Source organism: Petaurus breviceps, unplaced genomic scaffold (genome assembly GCF_028583685.1).
Source record: "Petaurus breviceps papuanus isolate PSGF00001 unplaced genomic scaffold, PetGlider_PUasm1.0 90849, whole genome shotgun sequence".
Taxonomy (NCBI): domain Eukaryota; kingdom Metazoa; phylum Chordata; class Mammalia; order Diprotodontia; family Petauridae; genus Petaurus; species Petaurus breviceps.
Genome location: NW_027187361.1, coordinates 24,226,350 through 24,246,075, shown reverse-complemented (window position 1 = coordinate 24,246,075; position 19,726 = coordinate 24,226,350). Strand labels below are relative to the sequence as shown.

The 19,726-nt window shown below is 41.1% G+C and overlaps 1 protein-coding gene across 1 annotated transcript; it reads left to right on the top strand.

Annotated features, from left to right (window-relative positions):
- The first annotated feature begins 8,941 nt into the window (after positions 1-8,941).
- Positions 8,942-19,235, top strand: LYG2 (lysozyme g2). Its single transcript, XM_069072998.1, has 6 exons — positions 8,942-9,222; positions 10,543-10,610; positions 12,189-12,329; positions 14,533-14,729; positions 16,553-16,691; positions 19,099-19,235. The coding sequence occupies exons 2-6, from the start codon at positions 10,568-10,570 to the stop codon at positions 19,215-19,217; spliced, it is 639 nt and encodes a 212-aa protein (XP_068929099.1). The 5' UTR covers positions 8,942-9,222; positions 10,543-10,567; the 3' UTR covers positions 19,218-19,235.
- The last annotated feature ends 491 nt before the right edge of the window (positions 19,236-19,726 follow it).

The following is a 19,726-nucleotide window of genomic DNA, read 5'->3' as shown; positions in this document are numbered from 1 at the left end:
ATGCCTGGGCTATTGCAGCAGCCTTTTGGTTGGTCTCCCTATCTAAAGTCCATCATCCAACTCAGTTGTCAAAGTGATCTTCCTGAAGGGTAGATTGGATCATATTACACCCTATCTAATAAACTCCTGTGGCTCCCTACCACCTCCAGGATCAAATATAAAATCTTTTATTTGGCATTCAAAGCCCTTTATAACCTAGCCCCAGGGATTTGCTGGTAAATTTAATAACTGGCTTTCAAAAATAAAACATAAGAAGGACGTCAGTCAGCATTATTAATATTTTCTTCACTGCTTTCTCAAGCCTAGACAATCAATTAAACAATAAATCAGATCTCCAAGATATAAATGCTTACTACTTGCAAGTCAGGATGAGCTGGCTTCAGCACACTCAGTCCTTTGGCGCCCCACGTACTCTGTCACTGAGGAATACTGGCCTCCTTGCGGCTCCCAAATCAGATACTCCATTTCCTAACTTCATGCATGCTCACTAGCTGTCTTCCATGCTTGGAATACTCTCCCCCGCTCAATCACTACTCCCTCTCTTCCTTCAAATCCCAGCTAAAATCCTTTCCTGATCCCCCTTAATGCTAGCATCTTCCCTCTGTTACTCAGCTTCAATTTATTCTGTACCTATCTTTTTTTGTACATAGTTGTCTTTATTAGATTAGGACCTTCTTGAGACTATCAGGGACTACCTTTTGCTTGTCTTTGTGTGTCTAACACTTAGCAGAGTATCTGTAGGCACTTATTAAATGCCTGTTAACTATCTGAATGGACCCTTTGCCACAGGTGCCCTGGTACAAGGTGACTGCCTTGAAATCAATATCCAACTGGTGGTGAGTCCATAAGTGAAAGGTGGCAGAATAGAAGCACAAACTTGGTGTGAGCTCCCACTTCAATCACTTCCAATACATGTAAAAAAATGACTCTAAACAAACTTTGGAGCTATAGAACCCACACAAAGACAGAAAGAAACAAATATCCCACTGAAGGCAGCCTGGCAGGCTGACAGAGAGTCTATTGTTCTGAGCTGGGAGCTGGGTGCAGTCCCCTGTGAGCAAAGCGGTTCTCACCAGAGCAGACTTCAGGCAAGAGAATCACCAGCAGCTGTGGCAATTTACAGACTTCTCAACCCATAAATGCCAAAGACAAAGTAAAAGGTCAGTGAGGAACTCTGTTGAAACAGGAGGGGATGGAGGAGTGTGGTCTGGCCCCTGACCCTGGGGTGAGAAGCATCGGAGGCACTGTGGTTGTACAACCACTGCTGCATGGCTGGGTCAGGAGCTCCTGGCCTGCAGATCGTAGGGGGACCAAGCAAACATTCAGAGGGTAATCGCTCTTGCTTTAACCTGCTTGGATATGGATTGTGGTCTTGGGTGGTGGTCCTAGGGTGTGTGGCCAGTGAGCCAAAGCTTGTGGGGGCTGTAGAGAGGGTGCCCTCCTAATAGCTCCAGCAGCTGCAAAAACCCCAGCGATTTGGGACAAAGTTCTCCCCATTCTGGAAGCAGAGTTCTACTGCGGCAAAGAGCTCAAAAATCAAGTAATTGGCTGGCAAGTTGAGCAAACAGAAGAAGCAAACTCAAACTACAGAATTGCTCTCAGGGGACAAAAACAATCAAAACATAGAACCAAGAAGACAACAAAGTCAGAACTCTTGCATCAAAAGCCTCCAAGAAAAATATGAATTGGTTACAGGCCATGAAAGAGCTCAGGAAGGATTTTGAAAATCAAGTAAGAGAAGTGGAGGAAAAATTGGGAAGAGAAATGAGAATGATGCAGTAGAATCATGAAAAGAGAGTCAACAGCCTGCTAAAGGAGACCCAAAAATACACTGAAGAAAATAACATCTTTAAAAACAGACTAACTCAAATGGAAAAAGAGGCCCAAAAAGTCAGTGAGGAGAATGCCTTAAAAAGTCAAACTTGCCACATAGAAAAGGAATTTCAAAAACTCACTGAAGAGAATAACTCTTTCAAAATTAGACTGGAGCAACTGGAAGCAAATGACTTTATGAGATATCAAGATACTCTTAAACAGATCCAAACAAACGAAAAAATAGAAGGCAATGTGAAATATCTCGTTGGAAAAACCATTGACCTGGAAAATAGATCCAGGAGAGATAATTTTAAAATTATTGGATTACCTGAAGGCCATGATCAAAAAAAGAGCCTAGACACCATCTTTCAAGAAATCATCAAACAAAATTGCCCTTGATATTCTAGAACCAGAGGGCAGAATAGAAATGGAAAGAATTCACCGATCACCTCTTGAAAAATATCACAAAAAGAAAATTCCTAGGAATATTATAGCCAAATTCAAGAGTTCCCAGGTCAAGGAGAAAATACGGCAAGCAGTCAGGAAGAAACAATTTGAGTATTATGGAAACACAATCAGGATAACACAAGACATAGCAACTTCTTCATTAAGGGATCAAAGGGCTTGGAATATGATATTCCGGAGGTCAAAGGAACTAGGAATAAAACCAAGAGTCACCTACCCAGCAAAACTGAGTATAATGCCACAGGGGAAAATATGGTAATTCAATGAAATAGAAGATTTTCAAGAATTCTTGATGAAAAAACCAGAGCTGAACAGAAAATTTGACTTTCAAATACAAGAAGCAAGGGAAGCATAAGAAAGAAAACAGGAAAAAGAAATCATAAGGAACTCATTAAAGTTGAACTATTTACATTCCTACATGAAAAAAATGATAATTGTAACTCATAATACTTTTGTCAGTATGAGGATAGTTGAAGGGAATATATATGTATACATACATATATGCATGTATAGGAGGGTGTATGTGTATATAAATATATGTAAATATATATATATAAATATAATAAAATATATGTGTATATAAATATATACACACATATGTGTGTACATGTATACATAGACAGAGAGCACAGAATGAGTTGAATATGAAGGGATAATATCTAAAAAATAAAATTAAGAGAAGGAGAAAGGAAGAGACAGATTAGGGTAAATTATCTCATATAAAAGAGACAAGAGAAAACTGTTACAATGGAGGGGAAGAGCAGGAAGGTAAAAGGGAATGGGTCAAACTTATTCTCATTGAATTTGGCTTAAGGAGGGAATAATATACACACTCAATTGGGTATCTTACCCTACAGGAAAGTAGGGGGGAAGGGGATAAGAGGGGGAATGATAGGAGAGAGGGCAGATTGGGGGAGAGGGCAGTTAGAAGTGAACATTTTTGATACGGGATAGGGTCAAAGGAGAAAATAGAATAAGTGGGGGGCAGGATAGGATGGAGGGAAATATAGTTAGTCTTCCACAATATAACTACTACGGAAATGATTTGGGTAACTATACATATACAACCTACATTGAATTGCTTATCTTCCCAGTGGGAGTGGGTGACTAGGGAAGAAGGGAAAAAATCTGGAACTCAAAGTTTAAAAAAATGCTTAAAAAATTATTTTTTTTACATGCAACTGGGAAATAAGATATACAGGCACTAGGGTATAGAAATCCATCTTGTGGGGGCCACTAGGTGGCACAGTGAATAGAGCACCGGTCCTGAAGTCAGGAGGACCTGAGTTCAAATCCGGCCTCAGACACTTAACACACTTACTAGCCATGTCACTTTGGGCAAGTCACTTAACCCCAAATGCTCTTCAAAAAAAGAGCAAAAAAAAAAAAAAAGAAATCCATCTTGCCCAACTAGAAAGTTAGGGGGGTAATAGGGGAGGATATGAGACAACAGATTGGGGGAAGGGGTATTCAGTAGACTTGCTATTTTGGGGTGGGGGGCAGGGGAAAGATGGGGAGAAAAACATTGTAACTCAAAATCTTGTGGAAATGAATGTTGAAAACGAAAAAAAAAATAAGTGAAAGGCAGTACTTTGGTTTTGCTGCCTGCTTGAAACTCACATGCAGACTGTGGGCAGGGAATAAGGGAAAACGCTATCTAGCCTCTCATACCAGTGATGCCCAAGATGATAGAGAACTCAAGGATTCAAGAATACGGAATAATTTTCAATCCTATGAAAAAGTCATAAAATATTTGTATCCTGAAGGGAGCTAAGACATCGGATCCAGACATCAGGCTGGTCCTTAATAGTTAGCTCCGGCTTTCCAGAGGCCAGTCCAGAGTGTCCAGTCCTGGTTTTCTCTGTGATGCAACTGTAAATTAGAGCCTTCCTGATATCCTGGGATCCGGGGATGTGCCCTGTTCTGGGATTCTGGCCAGAAGATGTTAGCTGCCTTTCATGATTTTCATACATTCTTAGATACTATTCATTGGGTATTGGAAACAGCAAGGCCGTGATTATTATTAGGCCTAACACTGACATCACTGTCTGGCATCCTGAAATTAAGCAAAGCAGCATTAGAGAACTAAGTGACCTATAATTACCTTCTTTGTTTCATTACTCTATAAAAACCTTGCTCATGGTATCAAAAAAGGGATTGCCTTAATCAATCATGCTTGGACCACGATTTTTCACACTTTCTCGAGCTAGTGTGTCATTTTAGAGCTTGCTTAAGAATCCACTTAATGTTATCTCTACAATATACCTAGCAATTAACCTGAAGATGAAAAGTAGTAAAGAAAGAAATATGAGAATATATCTATATTTATATATCTTTATATACTTACATATATTTATATGCATATACATATACATACATATATATATATATATATATATGTATAATTCATCATTCCTGAGGAAACCTCCTCTTTCAGTGATGCCTATGGATGTGATCATCAGAGGAAAATGAATGTAGGCATTTCCTTCTGCATTGGGAAGATAAATAGCATTGGCTTGGGAATGAGGAGAGTTGAGTATTAGTCCTAACTCTGTCATGAACTAGTTATTTGACCTCGGGCAAGGTATTTAACCTCTATGGACTTCAAATTACTCATCTGGATGATGAGATGATTTGATTAGATGATCTTTAGGGTCTTTTTCAGCTCTGATATCTACTTGTCCTAGAACTATAAATTCACAAATGGAAATCATGTCAATGTGACAATGGATAATTGACAGAGACGGATAGATGGATAGATGAAAGGAAGGAAGGAAGGAAGGAAGGAAGGAAGGAAGGAAGGAAGGAAGGAGGGAAGGAAGGAAGGAAGGGTAACGGCACTAGATCTACTGAGCAGAATTTTTGGAGAAATGTCAATGACTTTCTAGTTGCCATCTCCATATCTCTCTGGGTGGCCACACCAGTTTACTCTCTAGGCGGGTATGGGTTATTATGAATTTTCTAAATCAGAATCAACTTTTGACTCCTAACATCTGGCAAAGACCACATCTTTCCTTATTTGACTATATGGCTGAGCCTTGGTCATGTGGTTTTGGAGCACAATGGAGTCACTCGTCACAGGAATAAATGAAGACTACTTAGCTGTGTTACAGCACTTTACTTTTGGCATAGAGTAAATACAAACAACAAACTGTATGTAATGAACCACCCATTGCTCAGCTGTACCCCTCTGCACCATATCCTCTCCCAGACCTAGGAAGCCCCTAGACAGTACATAGGGGGCTTGGAACCCAAGTGTGCTAGGAAGTACACTTTGTAAATGATTTTATGTATTTTATATTTTCTTCTTTTTTAAAAATTTTATTTATTTATTTTTAGTTTACAACATTCAATTCCTCAAATTTTTGAGTTTTAAATTTCCATCCCTCCTCTCCCCCCTCCTCAAGATGGTGTGCAATTCACACAAGGTAGTAGCCTTGGAAGTAATTTGGGTCCATTTAATAAATAAGGGGGTGATGGAAGCATAAGAAAATAAGGGAGGAGAAAAAAATTTTGAAAAACCACTTGCACATGTTTCATCTGTTGTGTAACAGAGTTAAAGCCATAGTGATTACATTATTTTCCAAATAAACACACAAAAAACAAGTTACAGACAATCAGGGGTCAGGTCCTCTGACAGGTCTTAACAAGCAAGTGTTGGCAGGCAAGCATGTCATGCATTTTTAGAAGTCCAGCATGCATCAGCAGGAATACGTGAGTGCAATGACAACTTGTTTGCAATACAATACTATATGGTTACATGATACAACATTGTGTCATCAAAATTTCATTGCAGGAAAAACCCCACAAATTTACAATAAATTATTAAATTTAAGATGTGTCATTTAAAAAAAATTGTGTTTTTTGGAAATGATGCAAATTTAAAAAACAAATTAAAGGGTTACAGAAAGTAGATTTCTGAAACGTCACTGAGTAATTTTTTTCAAAAAAGGGGATGGTAGGGGCGGTCAGATAGCACAGCAAGTAAAAGCACCAGCCCCAGAGTCGGGATGACCTGGGATCGAATCCATGCTCAGATACTTAGCACAACACCCAGAAATAACTGGCTGTGTAACCTTGAGCAAGTCACTTAACCCCAATTGCTTAAAAAAAGGGAGGGGACAGTAGGCCAAATCAGTTTGGGAACCTCTGGCCTAGATTTATGAGGTCCCTTCCAGCCCTGAGTGCTATAAAACCCTGATTAATGAGTAGCTTCGATTGCTGTTGATGGTGACAATCACAGTGGCAGTGGTCATGGTGGAAGGGGGTGGTGGTGGTATGTGTCCCTTATGTGTTCACATACACCAAAGTCAGACCTCCAGAAGATCACTTGAATCGCTTCTCTGGTAGCCACCTTGGGAACTATCTGATTGGCTAGGACTATCCCCACCCATGTGAGAAATAGATTTAGGTGATGGGAGGTGAGGAAGACAGCCAGGGTCTTAGAGGTGCACTCTTCATCATATAGATTCACTTCTAGTAAGGACATAAGCCAATGTTGGGAACAGCAATTCTTTTAAAATAAATTAATTTATTTATTTTTAGTTTTCAACATTCACCTCCATAAATTTTAAATTTTCTCTGCCTCCCTCCCCTTCCCTGTCCCCAGGATGGTGTGTAATATGATATGGGCTCTATATCTACATTCTGTTCTTTTGAAGGGGGGAAGGCAAGGCAATTGGTGTTAAGTGACTTGCCCAAGGTTACATAGCTAGTATTAAGTGTCTGAGGCAGGATTTGAACTCAGGTCCTCTTGACTCCAGGGCCAGTCTTCTATTCAATGCACCACCTAGCGGCCCCTACATATACATTCTTATTAAACATATCTTCATATGAGTCATGTTGTATAGAAGAATTAGAATGAATGGGAGAAACAAAGAGAAAGAAAAACAAAATAAGAAAGAAAGCAAATAGTCTGCTTCAATCTTCATTCAGACTCTGTATTTCTTTCTCTGGATGTGGATGGCATTTTCCATCATGAGTCTTTTGGATTTGTCCTAAGCATTGCTGAGAAGAGCTAAGTCTGTCAAAGTCAGTCATGGCACAATGTAGCTGTTACTGTGTACCATGTTTTCCTGGTTCTGTTCACTTCACTCAACATTAGTTCATATAAGTCTTTCTAGGTTTTTCTGAAGCCTTCCTATTCATCATTTCTTATAGCACAATAATATTCCATTACATTCATATACCACAACTTGTTCAGCCATTCCCCAATCAGTGGATGGACATTTCCTCAATTTCCAGTTCTTAGCCACCACAAAAAGAGATGCTATAAATATTTTTGTACATGTGGGTCCTTTTCCCATTTTTATGAATCTCTTTGAGATATAGCCCTAGAAGTAGTATTGCCAGGTCAAAGGATATGCACATTTTTATATTGGGCATAGTTCCAAATTGCTCTCCAGAATGGTTGGATCAGTTCACAACTACACCAACAATGAATTAGAGGGAAACAGCAATTCTTAAGTCAGTCTGATGTGTTTAGAGCCTTCTAGGAGCTGTATTTTCCTTTTATTTGGCAGTCTGGGGTCCTTTTTAGATTCAGTGTATTTGTCTTTCCTGCCCCATCCTTTGCCCCTTATTCTTCACTTAGTGGGTAAGTGGGTATATTGGGGAATTATATTGAGGTACAGAATCTTCCCTGTCCCCTGGTAGGTATGAATCTAAGCCTCATATGATTTCTCTCCTCTCTTCAACTTTTTGTTGAAAAGTTGAGGCAGAGAAAATTTAAAATTTATGGAGGTGAATGTTGAAAACTAAAAATAAATAAATTAGTTTATTTTAAAAGAATTGCTGTTCCCAACATTGGCTTATGTCCTTACTAGAAGTGAATCTATATGATGAAGAGTGCACCTCTAAGACCCTGGCTGTCTTCCTCACCTCCCATCACCTAAATCAAGTTCTTTTCTGCCAATGGTAAGAGGAAGTGTGCAATTAGTACACAGAACAGTGGACTTGGGAATCAGGAAAGACCTGACTTTAACCCTGGTCCTTGACATTTACTAGCTGTCTAAAGCCGGGCAAATCATTTCACCTCTGTCCCATAGTTTTCTTGTCTGTAAAATTAAGCCATTGGACTTGATGTCTTATAAGTTCTTCTCTTGCTCAAAATCTTATGTCTCTTCTATTTGGAGCTGTCCAGTTTAATTCCCATTATCCTAGTTATCAACAGAGAAGAAAGAACCTTGTCTCTGTCCCCAGACTCATTCCAACCATCGCTCTCTAGCTCATTCCTTCCAGTAGTTTGGGAGCCCAGAAATGTGCTCCTCTTAGTGCCTAGCCATATAATTCTCTCACGGAACAAGTCGTCAGTAAGTGCGTGTGTGCCATGATGTGACTTGTTAATAAAGGAGAACAAAGAAGATGGGATTCTGCTTGTCCCATTTCCAGGCTACTAATCCAAGCATTTCCTGTGTAGTTGTTTATTTTTGGTTTCTTGGACACCGAGTTAGGAGATGCCTGTGATCATAATGTTAGAAATTCCCAAGTAAGCCAACAAATAAGGCCCTCCAGTGTCTCTTCCTCCGGGGCAGTTACTACAGTAATTAATTAATTGAAGTTTAGAAAACTCTTTCATATCCTTCTATTAAAGGGGCTACCAAAGTTCAAAGCATCATAATAATCAGCCTAATGAGGTCATCAAATTAATACAGAAGGGTTCAAGTCATATATAAAGCTCCTTCTGGAGATGGGGATTTCAGGACAAGGGCGATTGGAGTCAGATGAGTCCCCTGCGTCAGTTTTGAAATATTCCCTAGGAGCAGCCTTCAAGTTTGTGCTGATGGAAAACCGACTGTTGACTCAAGGAGGGTCTTGCTGCTGAATTTGTGTTGTGGGACAGAGGCAGAGGCAGAGGAAGCCTGAAGAAAACTGCTCTGTCCAACACTGACGTATCCCAAGCAAGTGGAACGTGTGTTTTGAAAACCTTCTTAAAGAAGGAAGGTAAGTGTTCTCTCTTTAAAGACCAAAACAGGTGAGTTGGGAGGGAGGGAAGGAAAGCATCTCTTCTGTCTTAGCTCATTTGAATAAGGGTCATATGCAGATTATTTTTCTATTAATGGTGCCCCTGATATAGTTACAGACTCCAGGCAACACCAGATAGAGCAGTTCCCACTGTGGTCCCAGTATGATCACTACCCTACTACGTTAAATGCTGCTATTCGGAGTGAGGACAAGAAATAATGAGGGAGCTAAGCCTCTCTCGGTGAGGCTGCATTCAGTACAGTCCTGGCCCATTAGAAGATTTCCCTTTTCCATTTCTAAATAATTGTAGATTGCTTTTTGGCAGAGGGTTGCGGGGAGAGTTGGGGGCCTGCACCTATGATTTCATCAGCATGGGAAATTCCCTCCATTGATGAAACTTACAGTCTTAGAGAGATGCCTGGGGGCACTGAGAAGTTAAGTCACTTTCCCAGGGTCACCCAGCCTGGTCAGCATGTGTAAGAGGAGGAACTTGAACCCAGGTCCTCCTGACTACAGGTACATCTCTATGGACTGTATGCCACATTTCCTTTTCTTGCACCTGAAGCTTAAAAAATATTTGTCAAATTGAGTTGTCATATAAAAGGAAAGAAGAAGGCACTGTGTTTACATACCTGCCTACTACCTATGGGTGTGCATGTATGTGGGGGTGCAAAATGAATGAAATGGAACTCAAATAAGCTTAGAATTTGCATTGAGGAAAGGGACGAGAATGGTGTAGGAAAAAAACACTGGACTAGATGGCAAAAAATTTGTATTCTAATCTTGGCTTTTCCATGAGCACTGGGCTTAGAATTAGGAAGACTTCCTGACTTCAAATCTGGCCTTAGACATTTAGGAGCTGTGTGATCCTGGGTGAGTCACTTCACCCTGTTTGCCTCAGTTTCCTTATCTGTAAAATGAGCTGGAGAAGGAAATGGCAAACCACTCCAGCATCCCTGCCAAGAAAACTCCAAATGGGGTCACAATGATTAGGACACAACTGCAAAAACGACTCAAAAACAAACCCATAGAAAACTGCTTCATTTTTCTAGGCCCCGGTTTCTGCAAATCTGTCTGGAATCACACATTGAAGAGAATGAGGACGGCTAGCCCTCTATGCCTTAAAACCCTATGGCTCTGTACAATCAGCATATCATGTCCCATGAGTGCTCCTGGGAATTTTTTTGCATTAAAGATTTAGGCACTGAAATAAACTGCATTGACTTTTTCATTGGCTCAAAATACATTATCATTACCGAAATTTCTATTTAAACAACTTTCTTTCAAACACTATTCTAGGTCCTGCAGGATAACATCCATCATCATGTTAGTTCCTGTTACTTTTTTGGGCCTTGCTATCCTTATTGGTGAGTTGTGTATGTTTGTGTGTGTGTGTGTATGTGCTTTTAACACTATTTACTATTTCCCCCAAAACCATATTGTGCAACAGTAACTTCCAAAGTACAATTTATTTTTTTCTATTTTTTCCTCATGAAAATATTGATGTAAAAGTGAGTTTCCATGTACATATATCTGATCCCAGAAAACCTCACCATCCTTGGCCCATTGGGGTTTTTTTCATGATAAATCGAGATTACAGATAGTACAGGGAAAGTTCAAAGTTTTGGGTCTCCACTCACACAGAGGGGGTGCATTTTCCAATTCTTGCCTAGGGTGCAAAAATATTTAGTCTTGGCTTTTCCTCAAGCCCCAGTGACAACTCACTCCATGGGACAGAAGATTATAGGTTAAGCATAAAAGAAGTACTTTGAAACTGATACATATAATTATTCATCATGATGATTAATAATACCTTGAATCTCTGTTGCCTTTAACCTTTAAAGATGTGAGATAAAGCAGCAGAACTTTCTTGAACTAATAAATTCAAGATGCACTAAGTATCACTACCATATTTTAGAGTACAGGATTTTATTTGAATAATAAGCTAAAATTCTCCTTTTGGAAGTTTGGTTGATGGCTTCAGGGATGCCATGGAGGACGCCATTCCCCCTATTCCAAATCTCTTCATTCTCCAACACACTGCTTCCTGATTAATCTTTCCAATGAAGAGCTCCAATGGCATCACTTCTCCAGCTCAAAGACCTTCAGTGGCTCCTCATTGCCTACTAGGAAGGGAGAGAATAAGCCAGCTGGATACCAAGCACTGTGCTAAGCACTTTATAAGTGTTACCTCATTTCATCCTCACAATAATCTCTTGAGGTAGATACTCTTATTATCCTCATTTTACAAATGAGGAAACTAAGGAAGAAGTTAGGTGACTTGCCCAAGGTCACAGAGTTAGCAAGTATTAGAGGCAGGATTTGAACTCAGATCTTCCTGGCTCTCTCTAGGCCCTACACTCTACCACTCCAACTAACTGCCTAACAAATTAACTTTGCACTCCTTTGTCAATGGAGGGCCTGGAAAGACTGGCTGCAAACTTTCTACCCTTTCAATTTTATCTCAGAATGTTTCCTTACCTCCCTAAGCAGCTGTAATTTAGGCCATTTGACATTCCCTTAACATTAGAGCACAACCACTTGAGGGCCAGGGCCTTGTCACCTATGTTTGTATCTCCTTCTGCTGTACCTAGTGTGTATAGTGTAGGTGCTCAATATAGATTTGAATTATTATTTTTTTTTATTAAGCAATCAGGGTTAAGTAACTTGCTCAAGGTTACACGGCCAGTTATTTCTGGGTGTGGTACTGAGTGTCTGAGCCCGGGATTTGATCTCCAGGTCGTTCTGACACTGGAGCCGGTGCTCTCACTCGCTGTGCTACCTGGCCGCCCCTATAGATTTGAATTATTGAAAGAATGAATACCTAGCAAGGCAAAGAAAAGGTCCAATGCTATTCAGAGTCTACAGGCTTAATCATATTCAAAATGGCAGCCCAAGTCATGTTTTCTCACGGGCTTGGTTTAAAATAGCCTTTTGCTTTTTAGTTACCTCTGAGGGCACTTATCCGTACCCTCCCCCCGGGAATTCCCACTTCCAGCCTCATCTGTACCATGGTTGCTATGGAGACATTATGAGTATGGACACCCCTGGAGCGTCCTGTGACACAGACAGATTGGTCAACTGTGGTAAGTGCACATTTAACATTTCCCCCTTCCCTTTGTATCTTCCCAGAACTCTCGGTTAAAGAAGTTGCTTTTATCTTTGTATATTATTTCCTCTGTTGTTTCCTTCTCCCATTTCTTTTTGTCCACCTTACTGCTATTGAGATCATGGAACCATAGAATCCAGATATGGAAAGAACCAGAGACTAAGCCACTCATTTTACCAGTGAGGAAACTGAGGCCCAGCAAAGTAAAATGACTCCCCTTGACCACTCGGTGATAAATTGGCCCCAGATCTTCTGTACTCCGGCCCAGTGCTCATTCCGCCATGACAGTTTAATTTAATTAAAACCTCCTTTGTCTCTGAAACATCAGTTCTGAAATCCAGAGATTTCTCTCTGCCTGAGGGATGTGGGGCTGGAGGGAGGATGAGTATGGAAATACCGTGTTTCCCCACTAATAAGACCTATCCCGAAAATAAGCCCTCCCCTTACTGTGTAAGATTCCTCTAAAATAAGCCCTCCCCCGAAAATAAGCCCTATTGAGATTGCTACTGTAGTGGAGGTGATCCCCTGCGCTACACGCTACATTACGGTACCCTCTGTATGCACCGTCTCCCTCCCCTACCCTTCCCCCCCCCCCCCCCCCCCCCCCCCCCCCCCCCCCCCCCCCCCCCCAGTGAGAGCGTCATCCTGTTCTTCCCCAGTGATTTACTTATTGAATAAAGGTACATTTTTTTGTTCACATTTACCTGTTTATTAAAATTGCTGTCAATGTTCATTAAAATAAGCCCTCCCCTGAAAATAAGCCCTCTGGTGTTTTTCTGTCCAAAAAAATTAATAAGACAGTGTCTTATTATCGGGGAAACACGGTACCTTTCTAAGGAAACTTCCCAAAAGTTGGAAGTCAGTGTTAGAAGTTAGAAGGTTACTGAACTTAGAGTCAGGAAATATGAGTTCTCTGAGGCCACTGTTTGGACTTGACCAAGTCTGTGAATCTCTCTGAGCCTGTTATCTGTAAAGTCAGAAGGACAAACCAGCTGATCACTAAGGTATCAACCTGCTTTAATATTCTATGTTTCTGAATGTGGCTTGGGGGACAGGTGTTCTCTAGGATTTGGGGCTTCCTTAGCGACAAGCAGTATTGGATTAACTATGGCTGTTGTACTTTCTTAAAAGATTTGTAGCACAAGCTACGTTCACATGAGCAGGCTGGATCCCCAGTAGTCCCCCTCAGGGTTCTGGGGGGGTAATCCTGCATGATCAGGGTTGGCTTCTCTAATTCTGTTATTCATGAGTACCCACTAGTGTGTGTCTCCCATTGACTACCAGTTGATAACAATTAATCAGCAGACTTAATTAACTTTTAGAAAAGATGATTTTCCAAAATAGCTTAGTAAGAAGAGTTGGTACAAACATCCCCCCAAACAAGGGAAACATTCTTCCACAAGTACCCACAGAGGCTTGGGGAACCCTGACGTAAGCTTAGAAAGAACATGTGGTAAAAGGTGAACTCACATCTTCTGCTTCTGGTATGTCCTTTTCTTCCATTCATGAAGCTCCACTTAGGTATGGTACAGCTTTCTGTAGCCCATAGAGTCCTAAAAGTGACCTTTTATTCAGTATTCTCAGCTCCCAATGCAAATGCTGATGATGTCAGTCACGACTGCTGCAGGAACAGTTAGGAGGCCCATGGATAAGTCCAAAAATCTTTCTAACTTTTGAAATTCTCAAGACCATCCTCTGGTCAAGTGGGGAGAGGAGACAGAAGTTCTCTCCTTTCCCTCCTCACCCCCCAACCCTCAAGCAATCCCCTCTCAGGAGCTTGGATGGAACTACTTCTAACAATAGGCTGTCCCCCTACAAAAATAAATGTGAAATGGTTCACTATTTTGTCCAATCCTCACAGGGCATATCTAAGTCCCCTCACCCAATTCCAATACACTTCTTGTGCAGCATTACTTCATTTCATCCAATGACTTTCACTCCTTCCAGACTAAGAACTTTCCATACCAAGTTCATAAGCTGATTGATTAGAGGTGTTTTGTCCCCCCAGATAAATGTATCAGGGCTAGAGCACCTTGTTAGGTACTTTAAATGGGGTGAGGTAATTGATTTAAATGACCCCCAATTTTATAGATTTTTTAAACATTCCTGCTCACTTTTAAGAGTAAAGTAAATTAACTGAGGAAGTGAAGAAAGTTCGGTTATTTCTATTTTTCCTGTAGGGGTCCGTGGCTCAGAAATGTTTGCTGAGATGGATTTGGTGCCTATGAAGAAATATCAAACTATAATTAAAGATGTTGGACAGAAACAATGTGTGGATCCTGCTTTGATTGCTGGAATTATCTCCAGAGAGACCCACGCTGGGTCTGTGCTCAGAGATGGTTGGGACCATCAGGGACTTAAATTTGGTCTGATGCAGGTAACTGCCAAGAAACAATACCTGTGGTTCAGCAATGATGTTCTCCTTTCTGAAAAATATCAGCAAAACTAGGAGCCCTTTTATAGTTCTTTAATAGTGGACAAAGTGGTACAGAGGAGAGAGGACTGGATTTGGGTTCAAAGGGCCTCAGTTCAAGTCTCAGCCCTGCAATTTGCTGCCTACGTAACCCTGGACAAGTCCCTTCCTCTCTGGCCTTCAGTTTTTTCATCTAAGGGGACATTTACTAAAATGTCTAACAGTTTCTGCTTAACATCTTCACTGCTTCCTTTAGGACTTGACTGTCATTGGTAACTCTAAAAGACACCTCACAAGAATGTAGTAGTTGGATGAATAAGGAACGAGTTAGAGCATGGTTATGATGTGGATCGGCCCTGTGATCTTACTGGTAGAAGGAACTTCTACTAAGGAAAGATCCTTTACCAATGTAGATTGTGTCCTGCTCTGCAACTTATGTTCTTGGAGAGTTGTCTGGGGCACTGAGAAGTGGCAGGCCTAGGGTAACCCAGCCAGGATGTGCCACAGGCTGAACTAGAACTCAGCTCTTTGTGACTTGCAGGTGCTCTGCATACTAGCCCTCCAAAGAGCCTCTAAATTCAGATTCTGTATAATTAATTAAGAAAGTAATTATATTAATACAGAGTGCTCTCCAGAGCATAGCTAAAAAAGAAAGTAAATTGTTAGCGCTTTGGACCAAAATGCTGGCTAATTAAGTAATATTCCTCACTCCCAACTAACTCAGTTATAGGTTGTTGTGGGAGGAGAGAGGTAGGGGATTTTGAATTTTCCAGATGATTGCCTTAATTCTCGATGCAGTAAAGGACTCCATAGTTAGGCACTGGTTTTTGCTATACATAACTAGACAATTGACATTTTACCCCAACTTGCTATGTGAACTGGAGCTAATTTAGCTTCTCTGAGCCTCAGGCTCCTCAGTACCTAGGGTTATAGTGAGGAAAGTACTTCAGAAACCTTAGAGGCTCATAGAAGTGTGAATGTTGGTCCCTTGATGGGTCTTTAATCTCATTAATGAAGGCACATTCTCTAGAGAAGCTATCCCAAGTATAAGCTATTATTTTTAGAATAACTGTTTAAAAACAATATCTTGCTTTTACTGTGAAAAGCTGGCCTCTGAGTAGCCAGTTTGCTTTTGAATAATGTTATCTTATTAATATTTTTTCTATACTGGAGCTGTTCAGTAACTCACTTCCCCAAAAACTTTTTTAAAATCATAGCTTTCATTTATACAATGCTTTATAGTCTATAAAGTGATTCACATTTTTTTCCTTTGCTTTTTGGAGGGCAATTGGGGTTAAGTGACTCGCCCAAGGTCACACAGCTAGTCTTTTTGTGTTAAGTGTCTGAGGCCAAACGTGAACTCAGGTCCTCCTGACTCCAGGGCCGGTGCTCTATTTACTATGCCACCCTGCCACCCGAGATTCACATATTATTCCACTTGTTTCTCACAACAGTCCTCTGACATAGGTGGTGTAAACATTCATTCCCATTTCAAAAATGAGGAAACAAATGCTCAAAGAGATTAAATGAATTACCCATGGTGAAAGCTAGTAAGTGGTGGGACTGGGTCATGTCCGGAATCTTCTGCCTCCAAATCCAGTACTCATTTTAACACATGACCTTCCTTCTCACTTGAAGAAAAGACACAACTTGGGAAATAACTCTTTGTGGGCAAATAAGGAGGAAAGGTCAAAATCTGAGAAATAAAAAAATGAATTTGGAAGGGAAAGGACAACAGAAAAAACTATATTTTCTCCCAGGGATTCTGACCTTATTTCATTTTTTAGCTTGATAAACATACTTATCACCCCACTGGAGCCTGGGACAGCCAAGAACACCTTACCCAGGCTGTGACGATCCTAACTGACAAAATTAAGGCAATCCAGAGAAAATTCCCAACCTGGACCATGAGTCAACATCTGAAAGGTGAGTCAGGTTTATTTGTTGAAATGAGCAGTGAATAAGATTGCTTCTGACCTGAACAGTATCCATGACTTGCTAGAAAAGATTGGCAGCACCAACGCTATTTAGCTGAAATGACATTAGCAAATGAGGATTTGTGTACCTGAGGCTTGTTCAGTCTAATGATGTGTCAAACTGTAGACTTTTAAGGAATTCTGTGTTTAGTGTCTCACTAGCCAAACCACATGCCCTGTCCAACATGCTGGAAACAAGGTGGCGAAAAAGCATGTCCTGAGATTGGGGGTGGGAAGTGGGTTTGGATTTGGGTTTAAATCCCACCTCTGCGACTTACTCCCTGAGTGACCTTAGGGAAGTCATTTAATGTCTCTAGCTCTATTTCCTGTGTAAATTTAGGGGTTTGGTCTACATGACCTCTAAGTGCCTTTCCAGCTCTAAACTTAACAAGTCAATATCCAACAAACAGTATCCAATAATAATTTATTAAGCACCTATTTATGACAGGAATATATAGGAACAGGAACTAAGTGCTAGGGATACAATTAATAAAAATTGTCCTCTAGTGGGGGGAGACACACAAAAGAAGGCAAGAAAATGAGGGAGGTAGGAGTTTCTGCCCTCTATAAAGGAAGGTATCAGCAGGATATATCACACTGCCCCCCAGCCCTCTAATCAGAGAGGAGGCTGAGTGTCATCAGTCAAAACTTGATTTGATGATGAGATTAGAAGATTTGTGAAAGAAGCCTCCACCCTGAAAAAGCTGAAAATGTCGTGAACCTGCTCCCCCAGGGAAATTCCTCTTTCAGGACAAGACACTTTCATATGGGGTCCGATGAATGTCTTAACTATGATTTTAGAGATTCTAAGGCTCTGGCATGGAATGGTGATGAGGGGGAGCATGGCCTCACTTAAGCTATTGCTTCTGAGCTCCATATTGGGAAGGCCATTGATATACCGGAGTGTACACTGAGGAGGGCAGCTAGGATGCGAAGGTCCTTGGAGCCATCTATACAAGGACGGCTTAAAGTAACTGCACGCGTTTGTTCAGCTGGAGAAGAGAAGATCTTTGCTCCAGTTAGGATCAATGGGTGGAAACTGCAGAGACAAATTTAGATTTGATATTGGGAAAACTCCCTAGACACAGCTAGGGTAGAGAAATGGAGAGAATGCTGAATCCAAAGTCAGGAAAAGCTGAGTTCAAATCCACACTCAGACTCCATGGGACCCTGGGAAAGTCCCTTAACCTCTGTCTGCCTCAGTCTCCTCACCCACAAACTGGGAATAATAACTACCTCAAATGAGGTAATATTTGTAAAGTGCTATACAAAGGCTAACACCTACCACGTTTCCTCGATAATAAGACCTATCCGGAAAATAAGCCCCCCTTACTGTGTAAGATTCCTCTAAAATAAGCCCTCCCCCGGAAAATAAGCCCTATTGAGATTGCTACTGTAGTGAAGGTGATCCCCTGTGCTACACGCTAAATTAAGGTACCCTCTGTATGCCCCGTCCCCCCCCCCCCCCACCCTGTGAAACACACGCTGCGCTCCGAGCTGCATCCAATCAGAGCTGCAGCAGTGAGCGCGTCATCCTGTTCTTCCCCAGTGATTTACTTATTGAATAAAGGTACATTTTTTTGTTCACATTTACCTGTTTATTAAAATTGCTGTCAATGTTCATTAAAATAAGCCCTCCCCTGAAAATAAGCCCTCTGGTGTTTTTCTGTCCAAAAAAAAAAACAATAATAAGACAGTGTCTTATTATCGGGGAAACACGGTAACAATCAGAGTTGGCTCAGAGAGGAACTGGCCTCCAGAGGGAGCCCTTCACTGGGAGTCTTCACACGAAAAGACTGAATGAGCACTTGCTAGGTATACCACAGGAGAGATTCTTGGTCAGCTATAGATTGGATTCCTTGTTCCCTGAGGTCTCTTTCAATTCTGACATCCTGAGACTCCAGAGACAAAAGCTCATGTGCGGACAGTCATTGTCACCCAGATGAAATGCTCCTGAAGGGACAAGGTTTGGTCATTACTTTCCTGCATAGTCCAGGACAAGCACAGGCATAGCAAATATTTTTAAGCAGTAACACTTGCTGATGTTCAATTTAGAGCTCGATGCAAAAATCACTCTTAGCAACTGCAAGTACCTGTAGCATAAGAACAAGCACTTTAGAAGATGTTCACAGTGGAGATGAGCTGGGGGCAGAGAGTCTACTTCTGACCAGAGCTGAACTATTCAGGAACATTTTCCAAGTGACCTGAAGGATCCTGTATTTTTAGAAGTGGAGAAAAAGAAAGGAATCCCTTTTTTTGGAAAACTTTGGCCGGTGACCTGGCCTCATACCATTTTCGTGTTCCGCTTCTGGCTGAAATTCCTCATTTAGTTCTAATGCGTTTGTGTTCTATTTCAGGTGGTCTCTCTGCCTACAAATCAGGGATTGATGCTGTTATAACTGCTAATGATGTCGAAAATGACTATGCCAATGATATTCTTGCCCGATGTAAATTTTATAAGAGACACGGCTTCTAAGCTTGAGGAGTTGACCAAAGAGGTCACCATTTAGCAAGAGAGGATAAGTGAGAACATGTTATTCCATACACTGTGCACACTCACCACTTGTTTGAATAAATTAATGATGAAATTTCCCTACAAGAAAATTGTTCCCAGGAAGCAGAAGGTATTCAAATTCCTGAAATTAGAGGTTCTTAACCTGGGACCCACAGGCTGATGGAGAGATTTCAGGGGGTCTATTAATTTGGATGGAAAAAATTATATCTTTATTTCCACTAATCTCTAACTGAAATTAAGCACGTCTTTTAATTATGATAAAGGCAATAAATCACAGTAGTATTAAGTTCCACCGAGCGCCAAAGAAATCCAGGACACATAAAGAATTAAGGAGCCCTGCCCTAGATCTCATTGCTCTCCACATTGAAAACAGAACCTGAACAAGTCATGAGTAGCAGCATCCTGAGGACTGGAAACCTTGATTCCACCCCCCCCCCCCCCCCCCCCCCCCCCCCCCACCCCCCCCCCCC